The sequence below is a fragment of the Manis javanica genome, chromosome 11 (genome assembly GCF_040802235.1).
Source record: "Manis javanica isolate MJ-LG chromosome 11, MJ_LKY, whole genome shotgun sequence".
NCBI lineage: Eukaryota > Metazoa > Chordata > Mammalia > Pholidota > Manidae > Manis > Manis javanica.
In genome coordinates this window covers 55,666,816-55,683,554 of record NC_133166.1, presented here as the reverse complement: position 1 = coordinate 55,683,554, position 16,739 = coordinate 55,666,816, and the positions used below count along the sequence as shown (strand labels likewise).

The 16,739-nt window shown below is 43.0% G+C and overlaps 1 protein-coding gene across 5 annotated transcripts in view; it reads right to left on the bottom strand.

The window, feature by feature from the left end:
• LDLRAD3 (low density lipoprotein receptor class A domain containing 3) overlaps positions 1-16,739 on the bottom strand; it is a 226,469-nt gene that overhangs the window by 113,115 nt on the left and 96,615 nt on the right. For all 5 annotated transcript variants that reach the window (XM_037020045.2, XM_037020046.2, XM_037020050.2 and 2 more), the window contains one exon: positions 9,167-9,292. In XM_037020045.2, coding sequence (XP_036875940.1) covers positions 9,167-9,292 — 126 coding nt within the window. The remainder of the gene's footprint in view (positions 1-9,166; positions 9,293-16,739) is intronic.

Below are 16,739 nucleotides of genomic sequence, written 5' to 3'. Positions count from 1 at the left end.
TAGGAAATGTTTGCCTTTAATCCATTTAAAGTCTGTGAAGTTGGCCCCTCTTCCACCTCAAAGAGTCTTTGACAGAACACATCAATGAGAAACTCCTCGTCACCAGACCCCACATTTCCCATCTGCTCCCCATCCGGCCGCCGTGGTTCCCACTCACTTCCTCATCCCAACCTCAGGGCCTCCATGGGGATCTCGTCTTCTCTGGAAACCAGGCCACGGGGTTGGGGGGGGGTGGAATGGAGCTGCCCTAATACTTCCTCTGTTCCAGGATGGAGGACACCTGGCCACAAGACTCTGCAAATCATCTGTCCCGTGAGCAAGCACTGCTCCCTCTGTGGCTGATTTATGCTGGCTGCCCCGATCTTCAAAGGAGAAGAGGTAGCCTGTACGTGACCAGCTGCAAGTTCTCGCCTCTCTTTCGGAGTCTGCTCAACAAGGCTCTCCTAGCAGCCCTCCACCCACCAAGACAGAGTACAGCCCAGGTGCAGCCACATTCTGGAATGAGAGCCTCTTCCGAGTCTGCAGGAGGGAAAGGGGCCACCACTCTCGGCAAGTGCAGGAGGCAGAGTCCTCAATGGTACTTGCTTTTTCCTGGCCTCTGAAGACTCAGATTTCAATTTTCAAAAGCCCTCTGGAGTCGGCCCGTAGCAGAACTGTGATTCACTGCTAATGGCCATTTGTTTCCTCCTCCCTATAAAGGCTTTCTGGGCACAGCTGCCTCCTGCCCAACAACCAGGCCTAACTTTCATCTAATTTCACTGCTTCGACCACCACCTTTCTGTGGACGGCCCCCCAAATCTTTTCTGTAACACTAAACATCTTTCTCCTGCTGCCTGTGGACACTTCTGCCTGTATAACACCTTCACCTCAAACTCTGCTTGTCTGAAACTGACATCCATCACTCTCTCCCTCTCCTGGGGTTCCCCTTTTGCTAAAGGGACACCATGTCCCAGATCCCCAGGTTCCAGCCATGTTTGACCTTCTCTCTCCCACCCTGAACTTGGCTTAATACCAACTGCTCGTCACTGGGTATAAAATAGAATCCTAAATTCTCAACTTTTCATGATCTGCCTCAGCCTACCATTCTCAGCATGCATTTGCTGTAAAGTAAGACTGTGAAGTCCACTTGGGTCCAAATTTCAGCTCTTACACTCGCTAGCAACATGATGTTAGGAAAATCATTTAACTTCTCCCAGTCTCAATTTCCTCCTCTATAAAATGGGGATTAAAATTGTGCCTATGTCATAAGATTTTGTGAAAATTGAGATAATGCATGCAAACAATTGAGAATAGCAGGCAGCCCACATGGTAGCCCAGGTGCTTAAAAAATGCTTAATTATTATTACTGGAGATACAGAGAAGTTAAGACCCTGGAGTAAGAGTTTAGACCCTGGATTTGCACTGCCTGGATTGATATACAGGCTGTACCACTTAATGTATGACCTTGGGCATGTTATTTGATCTTTCCTATGTCTCTGTTGCCTTATCTATAAAAAAGGAGTAATAACATTACCAATCTCATATGAGATTGTACGTGTAAGGTATATATAAATGTGCTATATACATAGTAAGTGCTTGGTAATTGTCAACCGAGTAGCTTCTTATGCCCTGAAGAATTTGTATATTTCTCAGCCTCTGCCTGGGCCTTGAGCTAAAATACCCAATGGAATGTATTGCCCACAATTTAATGGTATCATCATCCTCCCAGGTCCATCTCCCTCAACAAACCCTACTGATGAGCCCAGAGGGAAATACTCTCTCCCTTCATTGCTTCCCACAGCACTCCCAACTGTCAACACCATATTATAATAATTTGGACATAAGTATTTTTTGTGCCCCTTACTCGAGCATAATCTCAGCAATGCCAGGGTCCTGCATCTGACCCATCTCTATATCCCTTGCAGCATCTTGCATGGTGTCTGGCATATTAGTTTGGAAAGAGGATGAGTCTGAAAGAAGGTAAGAGCTGGGTTAACAAACAATGCATGGCCTAACTATGCCCTTCCGGTATACAGCTGAAACGCAGAAGGCAACCAAGATATCCATAAGTTAGGAAGATATCTTGACTGTCTTCCTTCTTTAACCCTTTGTTTGATTAACTGCTTGGCCCATTCATTCAATAGACATTTACTATTGATCATTTTCTTTAAATAGCACTCAACTAGGCATTGGGGATAAAAGAAAACCCAGTCTGTATTCCTAAAGCACTTACATTCTAGTGGGGAGACAGGAGATTCAATATGCAATGAAGATGAAGCATGAGAAGTGCTAGTCTATCTATATTTACTGCATGCAAAGGCTGAGCCAGACACATGCTTAGCCCTGAGAATACAGTGGTAAGCTATGCAATAATACCGTCTCACAGATGTCACAATGTAGTAGGGAAGACAGAAAATAATGAAAGTGGTGCAAAGTGAAGCAGGGAAGGAGACAGAGTTGGGAGACCAGAGAGACAAGGGGTTATTTTTTACAGGGTATTTAGGCATTTCTTATTGGGTGGCAGTTTTCTGGAGAAGGTCCAAGATTGTGTGCAAATACACTGAAGAATGACCCAGCCTGGCCTCGGCAAACCAGGGACATTTCCCTATGGAAGCAGACCACACAGGAGTCTTTAAGGAGTCCCTGATGATGGAGTTTTGGACCACCAGGTGGCAGAGTCCTCTTGCTGCAAATGCCACACACCCAGCCCACCAGATGTGAGGCACTGCTACTTGAGGCTTCCACTGATGGATTGGCTGAGGAGTGAAGAGGAAATGTAGAATCCAATCTGATTGACATGAAGAGAGTTAACAGATATGCACCAGCATCAGCAGTGCAGGCAAGAATTTGTCAGCAGTATAAGAAACACAGTCTAGGACAAACTTTTTCTGGGCACACCTATGCTGAAAGCAGTAGCACAAGACCATCAGCTTGAATTAATTTCCCATCATGGTCACCCCGACACCCCTGCCATGTCGGTTCTGGACAGGAATCCCTGACCTCTCTGCATGAGAACCAGGGTGAGAGTTAGTTGGCGGCCCATTCCAAGACCTCACCTCCAGCCATGAGGGTCTGAGTACAAGGGAGAAGGAGGAGGCCAAAAGGAGAAAGGAGAAAAAGTGGCAAGTAAGGTCTCAGTGCTGTGATGCTGTAACAGAAATTCTGACTCTTGCTTGTCCTCACTCCTGAGTACAAAGAATGCAAAAGCTACAAAAACACACATCTGTAGAAACAAGGTTCTTTAAAAATACGACTCTCCAGCTATTTGTTAAAAGTCAAGACATCACCTAACGGAATCTCTCCTTTTCTTTTATTTCTTCTTACCATTTTATTATGGAAAATATCAAATATACTCAAAAAAAGAGACTGGCCCAGTGAGCCTCCATGTTCCAATTAGCTGGCTTTAATAATTATCAACTCACTGACAATTTTGTTTCAATCCTACCCCCATCCGCTCACTACCCATCCCAACAGGGTAGGATTAAAGCATATATCACTTATCACATTATTTCATCTTTATATATTCCAGTATATATTTTATTTCTCAAACATAAGGATCTTTAAAGGAATAAACAGTCTCATTCTTACACTTAAAAAATTAACAGTGCTTTAATATCACCAAATATATAACCACATCAAATTTTCCCCATTAACTCAATTTTTGTTTTTTTTAACAGTTGGTTTGAGTCAGGATTGAACGAAGGTCCACACATTATTTGGTTAACTTCTTTCTTTGTCTCTTTCAATCTACAGGTTCCTCTTCCTCTATTTTTTTCTTAGAATTGATTAATGAATTAAACTGGGTCCTGAAGATTTCTTACATTCTGGACCTGGCAGTTTTTTTACCCATAGGGTCACTAACATGTTCCTCTGCCCCTGAATTTTCTATGAACTAGTGGTTAAATTTTATGGACTACATTTTGTGTTTCCCCAAATTCATCTGTTGAAACTTTAACCCCTAATAGGGTAGTGTTAGGAGGTGGGGTCTTTGGAAGGTGATTAGGGTTTAAAGCAGTAATGAGGATGGGGCCCCATGATGGGATTAGTGCCCTCATAAGATGCAGAGGAGCCAGGGGATTTTTTGCTGTGTGTGTGCATGCACCAAGGAAGTCTATGTGAGGTCATAAACAGGAAAAGCAGGAACCCAGCCATGCTGGTACCCTGGATCTTGGACTTCCAGAACTTTGAGATGTAAGTTCTGCTGTGTAAGCCACTCAGTCTACAGTATTCTGTTACAGCAGCCCAACTAACGAAGACAGATTTAGAGGCTCAATTAGATTCAGATTAGATGTTTTTGGCAGAAGTACCTCATAGTGGTGATGTGTGTTACTGCTGGGTCATATCAGAAGGCAGATAACATCTGGTTGTCTCTTTCCCTGTGATGCTAAAACTGGCTCGTGGGAGGTTCCAATTCCAGGTCAGATGCAGTAATCACACCCCACCCTGCCTCTCCCACTCAATGTAGCTAAAAAAAAAAAACCCTGCACAGAATACATGTACAAGCTATTTTTATTTTCTGGAAAGTAAACTGGTACAGGCCAACTAGGAAAGACCAAAATTGGAACTATCCCTGACATGATGATAAGTTAACTTTTTTCCCTTCTCAGAGTCCCAGGAAACTGGAAAGTATCAAAGAGATCATGGAGAGGGAAGAAGAGCATGGGAAACACTCTCCACAAAGTTATTTATGAACTCCTAGGCTGATCTCCAAGCTGCACATGCATGGAACTGGTCCTACTCAGCACACTAACAACATTGAGAACTGAACTTGTAGAACACTGCCCAGGCCCCTGGCTGACCACTGGGAGGGGCATGTGCAGGACAGATCCAAACAGCACTACAAAAACAGTTTGAAAATTATTTCACCCATAACCCACAGAGGGTTGCCAGTAACTTGTGGCCTGACCCAACAGGGTCATTTTCCTGCTGAAAAAAAAAAGAAAAAAAAAAAGCTTTCTCTGTAAGATTTAAACAAAACCCAGGATGTCATATGTAATAATCAAAATATCCAGAATAGAATCCAAAATTACATGTCATGTGGAAAATCTCAATTCTCATGGGAAAAGATAATCAACAGACATCAACACCGAGATAAGACAGATGTTGGAATTACATGATAAAGACTGTAAAACAGCTATTACACAAATACTCTAAGAATCACAAACACTCTCAGAACAAATGGAGAATACAAAGTCTCAGGAAAGCACAGAACATATAAAGAACCAAACGAAATCTCAAAATTGAAAAATATAGTGACCGAAATAAAGAAGAATCACACTGGATGGGCTTGAAAGCAGACTGGAGATGATAGAGGAAAAAGTAAACTTGACAAATGATTGACAGAAATTATCCAACCTGAACAATGAAAAGAAAAAAGATTGCTTAAAAGAATGAATAGAGCCTCAGGGTTCTTGTGGGACAATAACACAAGATCTAAAGTCATTAAAAGGATTCTGTAAGAAAAGGAAAGGATGCACTTAAAAATATTTGAAGAAATAATAGCTGAAAATGTGCTAAGCATGACAAAAGACAAAAGCCTACAGATTCAAACAGAACCCTACACAGGATAAACTCAAAGAAATTCACATACCCAGACACACTGTAACTGCTAAAAACTAAAGTCAAAAAAAAAAAAAAAAAAAGGTATTCAAAGCAGACAGAGAAAAATGATGCATTCTCTATGGGGAAACAGTTTGAATGCCTGCAAATTTCTCATCAGAAACCAGAGAAGCCAGGGAAAGTGGCAGAACATTTTTAAGGTGCTTAAAGAAAAGAACTATCAACCCAGCATTCTATATGCACTGAAAATGTCCTTCAGGCATGGAGGTGAAATAAAGACATCCTCAGCTGAAGGAAAGCTAAGAGAATGTACAGCCAACACACCTGCTTCAAAATAATTGCAAAAGGAAGCTCTTCAGACAGAAGCGAAATGATATGAAAAGGAGAGTTGGAACAGCAGGAAAGAAGTGAGAGCAACCAAAATAATAAATATAATGGCCTATTCTTTTCTGAAGTTCTTTAAAATATATTTGAAAGTTTAAAGCAAAATTTAAAACATCATCTTTTTGGGATTTTAATGTATGTAGATGTACTAAGACAACTCTAACATAAAGAGATCTATAGAGTGATAGGGTTCCTATGTTCTACTCAAAGTGGTACAATATTGATTTAAAGCTGTCTGAGAAAAGACTGACTGCTGGTTTTAGGAGTTTTCAACCTGATCCAGCCACTAGAAAGCTCCCCATCAATTTTTCATCTAATGGTCTTAAAAGCCATTAATGATCCATTTTTTTCATGAGGGGTTACAAAATAGAGATACTCTCTCATTCTATTATAGCTGGTATTCTTCAATAATAAAGAACTTTCCTAGGTCAGCTATTTAATTACTCAGAAGTATAATTCATATAGAAAAGCAAAGATAAATGCTTGATTCTTCTCTTTGATTTACCAGTTTTTAAAATAGTGAGTTAGAACCCCTATTTCTGAACGGTAGATATGCCAGAGGAAATTGCTGGCTTAATCCCCATTGACCTAATTTAAAATGGATGTATTTACTCATTTAGGCAATTAAAGATGAATATCCAAACATTTAAATCACACAGGGTCTTTAATTATGACAGGGAGTACATAGGAGACACAAGCATTTAGAATGTACATACTGTAGGTCACACTGGCTTTTTATTGCCATTGGATTACTTTCCTGTATGAAGATATTTATAAAAATCCCCCCTCTAGATTATAAGATCCTCATGCATATGAGGAAGCTGAGATGAAGCTGATGCACTTACTGAAGTACTAAATGAAATATACAAGTTATTTCCTTGGCCATCCTAAGCCAAATGCAAAATCCTAGTAAATACGGTCTTCTCTTTAATCACAGTTCTGTTTTAAGTCACTGTGTATTTTTTAAATCAATTACACTAACCACTTTTCAGATATATCTCATCTAATTATTACAACAACCCAGGAAGCAGGTGCTCAGCACCCACCCCATTTTAGAGGCAAGGAAGCCATGGGCCAGGAGATTAGGTAGCATGCCAACCCACGTATAACCAGGTTAGAACACAAATCTGAGGCCAGCCTCACCGGCTCCAGTGTCATTTTGCTCAGTCAGGCCCCTATCTTGAGAGTGAGATGCATCCTCCCTGCTAAGGCAGGTGTCAGCCACTTTACTAACTATTCAACACTTTAGCACCTGCTGTATTTCTGCCACTGAGACCCAGAGGATGAAATAAGGCAACAGGAGAAGGCACATGGGAGAGTTATAAACTCTCCATGTCCCTCCTGGGAAGGTCCAGCAATGATTATTCCCTGGAAAGACATAAATAACACAGGAGACAGTCACCTTCCTGTTCGGGGACTTAAACCAGATCCAACAGAGTAAGGGAAAATTAATTTATTGAAATAATCTTTGAAGTCATTAAAACTTATGTTTTGAAAAAAATGAGTAACATGAGAAAATGGTCCCAATTAAGAGGACATCTCATTTAAGCACATTCGAGAAGATACATATAAACACACCCACACGTATACAAATAGAGGAAGAACAGGTACAAAATAGCCTACATATTAACTGTTTCATTCTGGGCAGCTTTCTCATCCTCCTTATACTTTTCTATTATTTGTAAGTTCTTTACAGTAGTCAGAAGGAAAAAATGTGATTAGAGTATGTAAGTGCAGAAAATAAATGTGTAAATTTGGCCAGAGCCAACTCTAGTCACAAAGGCTCCAGCAGTCTAAGCATTTAAGTAGGGGGAAAGGAAAGAAAACGGTGAGCTGTGAGTTGAGTGACCAATGTCAGGGACAAAGCTTGCTGGGAGAGCTGGGGCAGTATGAAAGGCAAGCAAGAGCCACTCATGGGTCACTGCAGCTGTGTGGCATGACTCTGGACACAGAGGTGCTGGCAAGGAAGGGGCTGCATGTACCAAGGCCAAGGAACAGTGAAGCTCAACACCAAGCCTGCTCAGAGGCAAGGTGGGGTAGACAGAACAAGAGAGGGGGCTGTGTGTCTATGTACTGATACTGAGACAGGGCCCATGGATGTAGTCAGAGTAGGGTGAGGGCCTCCGGAAAAAGCAAGGCAGGATATTTTAAGTCAGAGCCATGTAACTACATGCAAGGAAACCCCCTACTAAAACTCTGTGTTAAACATTCCACCTTAAAGATAAGATTGCATTTTAATACCCAAGAAGTTAAGATGTTAGAAATTCTTACCTTACTCTTTAGCAAACAATACCTCAGCCCACCTTGGGGGCTGAGCAGGTGGCCTTGTTTCATATGTCCCCAGACCGAGATGCTGCTATTTCAGGGAGAAATCATCAGAGCAGGAAGTGACTTGTGTTAAGTTAATTCTAAATATTCTGGGACCACTTAATAAGTCCACACCCCTAAGTTTTTTTACATGTTCTCAAAAAATCCTCAACTGCCTATAAAACCCCAAGACAATGCACCACCTGGATTCTCTTGTCCCCTTCTGGCGTGACCTGGGACCTCTGTCCTTTCACTTTATCTCTAAATAAAAGCCTGTACCTTGCTCTCCTACCTTGAGTGTTTATGAAGCTCATTCTTGGGCTTCGTGAACAAGAACCCCACCATGGGATATTATACAAGCAGGTAAAAGGAATCAGGGTGGTCACAAGTCAAGGAGACTTTGGCTTTCCAGACTGTTTGGACTTTTTTCCCCAAAATATATTCTTATAGTGTATATATATATATATATATATAAAATTAATAAATACACAATGTATTAAAACCCTTTTTTAAAGAATTCAAGGTAAGATGGAAAGCAAGCCCATAAAAAGAGGTGTTGAATAGGACTCTCAGTCAGATGAGGGTCTGAAGGAGCCTAGAACTGGCTCTGATACTCTGGAGCTGTATGACATGGTGAGTTAATTGATCTCTTTGAACTTCAGATTCCTTGTCTGTCAATGGGGGTAACACATCTGGCATTTACAGGGCTACTGTCAAATGGCAAACAAAGTATGCCCAATGCCCAGGACACTCAGCTGAGTTCCTGATAAGTGGTAGCTGAGCATTCACACATTTACACAAGAAAGAAGCGGTGAACAACAGAAGCGGTGACAACAGTAACCACCTGAGCCTATAGGGCATAAGCAGCACAGGGATGAGGGAGCTCATGTGAGAGAGCTGGGATGAGTGAGGGGGCAGGGTGCACTCTGGAACTTACTGCAGTTCTCCTCGTCACTGCCGTCAGGACAATCCTCAAACCCATTACACCGGAAGCGGCCAATGATGCAGTGGATGCCACTGGCACAGGGGAAGAACGTGGGGCCGCATTTTGATTTAGCCTTGGCTGCAGGAGGAAGAACAAGACAAATGGTAAGACATAAGGAGGTAAGTTTTCTGACAACTGTATGCCCACCCTACTAACTTTCAAGTGTACGAACGGGTGCTTTTACATTTACCATGAACTCCCCAAAGGTTTCTTACTAACAGCCCCCATCTCCAATTACCCAGCCAGACTGGAAGACAATGTGCATCATCCTCTAGGAAGGGAGTGGCTAATCCTGCTGCTTCAAAGGTCCCAGAGACACCACACAGAGCTGCTGCACCAGCAGGGCTCAAAGTATGATGAACAAAGGGATGAATGGGTGGGTAGATGGTGATGGATGCAGCTTGCTCTTAAGGTGCTAAAGAACCACACAAAATCCATTCCCTGACCATCAAAATAATCATCTGCATTTAGTGAGGGCTTACTATACTAGACAACCCAGCAACCAGCCAGCAGGATGGTGTGCAGAAAACAAGTCCCAGAACAGGCCTGAGAATGCTCTCCTTACAAAGGCTTGCACCGTTGGCCCTTGCTTGGCTGGCATCTGGGAACTGGGATTTCGGGAGCATCAGCACCATTCTCTCATAAGAATGGTTCACTGTGCCTCAACTATTTATGCAAACAGTGTGGTTTATGCTGAACACCTGCTTTTCTTCTGAGACTTTGGGATATGGGAACGTGCTAGGTACCAGGTGCCTGTGAGACAAGCCCCCAATAAAAATCCTGGGCACTGAGTCTCTGGTGAGCTTCTCCAGGAGAAAACATTTCACACATGTTGTCACAACTTGTTGCTGGGGGAATTAAATGCATCCTGCGTGACTCGATTGGGAGAGGACCCTTAGAAGTTTGAATTTGGTCTCCTTTGGACTTCGTTCACTTTCTCCCTTTGTTAGTGTTGCTCTGTTATCCCTATGATGTAATAAATTATAGCTGTAACTATGCCTATATGCTAAGTTCTACAAGTCCTCTGAGCAAATCCCCAAACCTGGGGCAGTCTTGGGGACACCCAACAAAGATGGGAATGGTTCTTATCTGTGTTCCATAGATGGGTTTTGAGAGGTGAAGTGACTTGTCCAAGGTCACCCAGCTAGAAAATCTAGCCATACAGTGAGACTCAAACTCTAAAGCCAGGCTCTCAACCATCTCAACTGCACTGCCTCTCTGTCAAAGTCTTTCATTCCTTACAACAGAAGCCAGAAGCCCAACTCCTGCTCTGAGAAATTCTTCCATCCTGCTGTACAAACAGTTTTAACAGAAACTGCTATAACGTAAGCTTGACTGAGTGTCCTGCTCCCCAGACAGCCCTGTGGAGTAATGTACTTCCCTGTTAATGGGGCTGGCTGCTCTGACTTGCAATTACGAGGTGTAAGAATCAGATCTATTGCTGCATCCTAGATAGCTCTGCACGTGGCATCCCTCTGGTCTCCTGTCTTAAAGACAGGGCCCATGGTCCTCAAGGAGGAAGGGTCATTTCTTTGGAACAAACAAGCAGTAAATTATCAGAAACATGCTAACTATGGCAGCAGCTATCCACCATCAATGGGGTTTTAAGGCCTGGGATTTTGTGCCTAGGTTTTAAAAACTCACATGGCTTTGCCTCAACCTGGATCTTCTATAATGCTGCCGGTGTGCTCTTCACAAACCACAAACCTGGGGGAAAGTGCCCTGGGTTCAAACTGTGGCTCTACTTCTTATGACTTTGGGCAAGTTTCTACATATTAGAACATTATTTCATCCGTAAATTGGAGGTAACAGATACCTCATAGGACTCCAGGAAGGACTCAATGACATGATTTATATAAAATGCGTCGAACAGAGCATGGCATATAATAGATGTTTAATTAGTGGTAATCTCGTTATTTATCATCATCATCAAAGACTTACAGAATTTTAAAATTAATCCTTGGGCTGCTGATTTTTTTCTATTATCAAAGTTTAAAAAAAGCACACGCTGGAAGATTTCTATGAACTGATATGAATGATCTCCAGAATACTGTTAAGTGAAAAAAGAAAAGTACAAAAAGTATCTATAGTACTTTAACCCTCTGTACAGCACAAGAAGGGGATATGAGAAAATGTGCACGTATTGGCTCATCTGTGAAAAATACAGGAAGAATAAACTAGAAACTAAAGACTGGTTACCTACAGGGGGTTAGGTGGGAAAAGGGTAGAAAGAATGGGGAAATGGGAATGGAGTGAGGCAGCAGGGATGAGAAGTATGCACATTTCTTCAAGTCTGTTTGTATAGCTCTGACTCTTAGAACCATAATATTTCACATACCCAAAAAGCAAACAATTAAAAACAACTACATGTGTGTGTGTGTGGTAGGGGGGAGACTCAGAATGGAATACAAACAGCACCAACAAATGAACATAACTGTATGACAGATGCATAACACCACTGTACTGAAGGGGGTGCGTAAGACAAGAACTCACCTAAGTAATTCAGGAAACTGCTATTTTAACCAGTCTATAAGGCTAAAGAGAAGAAGAATCGTACATAAATATGATACTCTAATTATATTTGTTTGCCACAGGGATATGGATTAGCAATTCTGAAGCTACCCTTTGTGTATCCTAGGGTTGAACAAATACGTAAATATATTACTGATGATAAGAATGAGGTTTCTTACTCTCAGAGGAAAGAGTTACAAAGAAGGGAAGTGAGAAGGCTAAAATGAACCCTGAGGCTTTGGGCTAGAATTGAAAGGATCAATATGAACTATAAATTTGTAAAGATTAGATAGATTAGATAGATAGATAGATAGATAGATAGATAGATAGGTACATAGGCAGACAGATAGATGGAAATATTGATCTGTGTGTGTGCATGAGTTAGTAGTGTATATACATCTATTTCCTAACTACATCTGCTAAGAAAACTAAAAGCAATATATCCCAATAGCAATGAGCCAACTGCACCCAGATCTTGGTTTCTAAATACCATTATCCAATAAAGGAGACCTGGACAAGTGGTTGATTCTAAGGGGAGTCAACTCCAGATGAACCTGCAGTATGTTGTGTTGCCATATGACGAAGGAATATCAAAAGGACAGAGGAGTCAAACTGAAGGAGTTCCTAATGGCCAGAGCTAGAACAATCTGAGCAAAAAAATAAACCATTGTATTGGATTATAACCAAGAGGTTAAAATAAACATCTGTGTGTCCATACTGATACCATAAGTTATCCAATAAATTAGTAAATGGGGGAAGAGGGAAGTTCCTGCTCACAGAAGAATTCCAATTAATAGATGTAGAAGGGATGTGGGCAATAGAAAGTCACCCTTAAGCAAACACCACAAGCAAGACACTGTTACAGGCAAGACCCAGTACTCAAATCAGAGGACCAGCCAGCCTTGCTCTGGGCACCCTTTCAGGCATCAGGGAAGAAAGGCTGCCTACAGGCTTTGACATCTCAGCTCAGCATGTTTCTTCACAAACCTCATCACACCACTCCTCCATTCAGCAGGCTACTGCCCTCGCATCAACTTACAAAAGCCCAAAGCCCCCATCACAGCATCGTGCAGCTACTGGCACCTCTCTCTCTCATTCCTGCCCCCTCTTTGTGCTCTGGCTATGCGGGACTCCCAGCTCCCCCTGAGCCCATCAGGCACAGGCCCACCTCAATACCTCTGCCCCCCGCTATTCTCTCTGCCTGGAATACTTTCTCCCAGGGCTCTGCAGGCTCATGCCTCCATTTTATTAAGGTCTCTTGAGCCACTGTACTCTCTACTGCAGAAACTGACTCTGCCTCAGTCACTAGCTCTTACTCTGCTTTCCTTTCCTTCTAGGACAGATGGCACCGGTTTTGTGCTGCGCTGCTTCGCTGATGAACATACACTCGTTTGCATGCTTCCATTCAGCACTTCAGAAGAAGCTGGGCTATGTACTGCCTACAAGAGGTACCTAATAAATACTTGCCAAATACAAATCAATCTATAAAGGGAGAGAGCGGGATTGGCTAATAATAGCTAGCTTTTCCTGAGTGCTTACTATGAGCTCTAGGTTTTGCATATCATCTCACTTACTCTTCAAAAAACACATTTACAAGTAAGAAAATTGACGCCCAGAAGTGAAGGAGCTTGGCACTGCTGATAAACAGAGTCAAAGCTCAAACCTTGCTCCTGGCTCATCTGCTCTACTGCCGCCTTAAATACTTCTAAGGAGCAGTCCAGCTCCAAAGGACTAGACTTTGTTACGAGACAAAGAAAGAAAAGAAAGTGAGCATATTACAAATTATGAATGAATTAGCTACCATTAAATTAACCAGCATTTTGGTCCTGCCCCTGAACCCTCTTTGGGAATTACTAATGAGACATCCTGCCTTGTCAGTCCACTCTGCTGCTGTCTCTGTCACAGGGAGCCTGTCCTGTTATGATTCACATCTGCATCCTCAGACGCCTGCTAAGGCAACTGCCAAGGCAGATCACAGGCAGCCAGCAGAGCGCCTGGCAGAGGCTCAGAGGGAAGTCAACCGCTGACAGCAGCTGTCCGCGGCTCCTGCCTCAGTGACCAGCTGTGGAGCTCAGAGGGGCCCGGACAGCGTCTGGATTGCCAGTCCCCCCACACACATTTCCACAAAGGGGAGAATTCAGCATAAAACTCAGCAGCCCCTGGAGGAAGACTGACTGTGCCTAAAATTGCCCTGACAAGCAGACAGACTGAGGGTGACTTCATCCCACTGAATAGAGAATTCATCACTTTTCAAGGACTTGCTCCGTGAACTTTTCAAAGCAACAGCTTTCGCTAGAAGCAAGGCAGTGATCAGAGCTCTATCGAGGTTGGTTTATTTCCTGATTTGAGTCTGGTTGTTACACCTCTGGATTTCATGGATCAGTAAAATAAAATAAAATAAAAATTTTTTTAATTAGATGGGAGTAAAGGATGGGCTAATTTAGTGGTCAACTTTTTATTTAACCAACAAGGACATAAACAAAAAAATATATACAATAACCTCTACTCACTATTGCCCTAAATGAAAAGCTGCTTTAGCATCCAAAATGCAGAAGGGACACAGCCCTCCAAGCTGTATTTGCAGACTGCGTCAGAACTAGAAGGGAGCCGGTGTCACCAGGTTGTTATGCCTCAGAACTCAGAACAAAGACCTGATCTTTATAGGCATAACATCTGGAGCCTAACAGGTAGTCCACACAGCCCTATTCATTAACTAATTCTCACCTCTCACAGATGAAAAGGCTGAGGCCAAAGGAGGTAACCTGGAACTTGCCCAAAGGCACAGGTATTTAGGATCAGACTGGCCTAGAATCCAGTTTCATGGTCCTGAATCTAGCCTTTCTCAACTATACTATGCTTTAGGCAGGGCACTGATGAGGACACACCCTGCCAAACCCCACGAGGGACCAGATTCAGGATAGACCCCACGAGAAGGGGTCATGAGTCTTCCATATGGTAAGCAGCCTTGGATAGAAATGCTCTTCACCAGGCATCGTGCCGGTGGCTCCCAATCTGCCAGGAAGGTCTCCAGGCTGCCCGCTGGGTCTTGGAGGATGACATGCTGCGCCTGGGCCAGATATCCACGGCTGTGAGCCCAGACCCTCCCCGCGTAAGAATCCCACGAAAGAGCTGGACAGGGGCTGCAGAGACAGAGCCTCTTGCTTCAGCCAGAACACCATGAACTCAGCTCATCAGACCTGCAGCGCCTCTCAGGCCATGGTAACAGCGCTAACTGTAGCTGTGAATGTTCAGGGTTTTCTCCTCCAGACCTCTGTACTTGGCCAAAGGATCAACAACTGCCACCTCTATTCCCCTGCTTGCCTCCAATTCCTGGCCAGGATCCTGGCAAGCCAAAGAACAGAAGCAGGAGCTTGAAGCTCTTATGCAAAATCACTGTCCTTGCTTTTATAAACTCAAGACACAGCTCAGTGTGAAAAATTCAAACAACAGAGAAATACACAAAGCCAAATGTAAAAATGATCCCAAACTGCTGCTGTGGGAAATCCCCTGTGGCTATTGTGGTAAACATGCTCCTGAAGCATGGTTAGTGGATTGCCCTAGGACCTCTGTGACAATGCAGTAGGTCCGGAGTGAAGCCTGGGAATCTGCATTCCTAACACTCCCAGACGATGTCAATGCTGCTGTTTTCAAGCACTTTGCTTCTGAGCAGCTAAGGACCATTGTTTTGCTCATTCTACCTCCAGTGACCAGAAAACTGCCTGGCATGTAGGTTACTCAATAATTACTGACTGAATTAATAAGTAGAAATTCAAGCATGCAGTTTTGCTGAAATGCACCCACAAAGTACTATGCTACTCTAAAACCTGCTTTTGTTACTTACCAATATACTATGACATCTTTTCAGGTCAATAACTACAGATCCACACCATCGCTTTTAAAGACTAAGAGTAATTTTATCTATGTCCCTCTAAGTCCCATTACTGTGGATATTTTCAATAAACAGGCACATCCTGATACATATGTTATTTCCCCCACTTGGACAGTATCTCTTTAAAGTAAAACTTCTAGGTCAAAGAACATGCATATTTCATATTTTGGCATCCTTTTTGATCATCAACTGCCTCCTCCATGAGGAGCCAGTACTGTCTTCTGGTCACAGATGGCTGTAGACAACCCTGCAGCCCAGGATTGTCTGAGATGGGCAGATTCTCCCCTGCTGGCAATGATATTCTTAGACACACACAGCCTAAGAACACTCCATGGTTCCTCTGGCGTTCATGTTAAGTTGGTCCTTCACTGTTGCTGGTGCTCTGTTATTCTCCATCTATCTCTGTCTCTCTTTATGTTAACATCTGCATCTTTCATCACTTTGCTGAGTAGGGGGCATTCCTATCCAGTCAAGGAAACCATGACTCTTCTTTTTATCTTTTAAAATTTGTATCGGGTGCAGGGCATCAATCTTTACTGGAAATGGTTTCCCTGAGTTACACTAATCACAGGCTAATGCAATGATTATCCCTCTCCTTCCAGGAGATGCTCCTTCAGCTGACTTTCCCAGACAGCACTTCCCTCTCTGTCTAAGAGCCCTGACCAAGGGCAAGTTGTCACTCCAGGGATCACTTGCCAATTTTTCTCAAGAATTTCCTGCCCTGTAAGGCAATGCATGTTTGATGAAGAAGGGGATCAGCGATCTCCTGCAGCAGAATCTCCAGGGATGCTTGTGAAAATGCAAATTCTTGGGCCTCCTCTAGGGGATCTGCGTTTTTATTAAGCATACAGAGGAGTCCAGTGAACACTCACGTGTGAAACCCCTACTAAGACAGCTTCTATGCTTTTTCCCAGAGAGCAAATGACCTCATCAGTCCTTCCTGCCTGATGCTGCCACTGCATAGAGCAGTGGCCACTCCAAGAATTCCGGCTACAGAGCCAGTGTGGAGCTTACTCAGACCATCACCCCCTTGAGTAAAGTCTAATGCTCACATCCCACATAGTGTAGTTACCATGAAAAGAATACCCCCAAAGAAATCACAGGCCTCTTTATGATCTTTCCCCA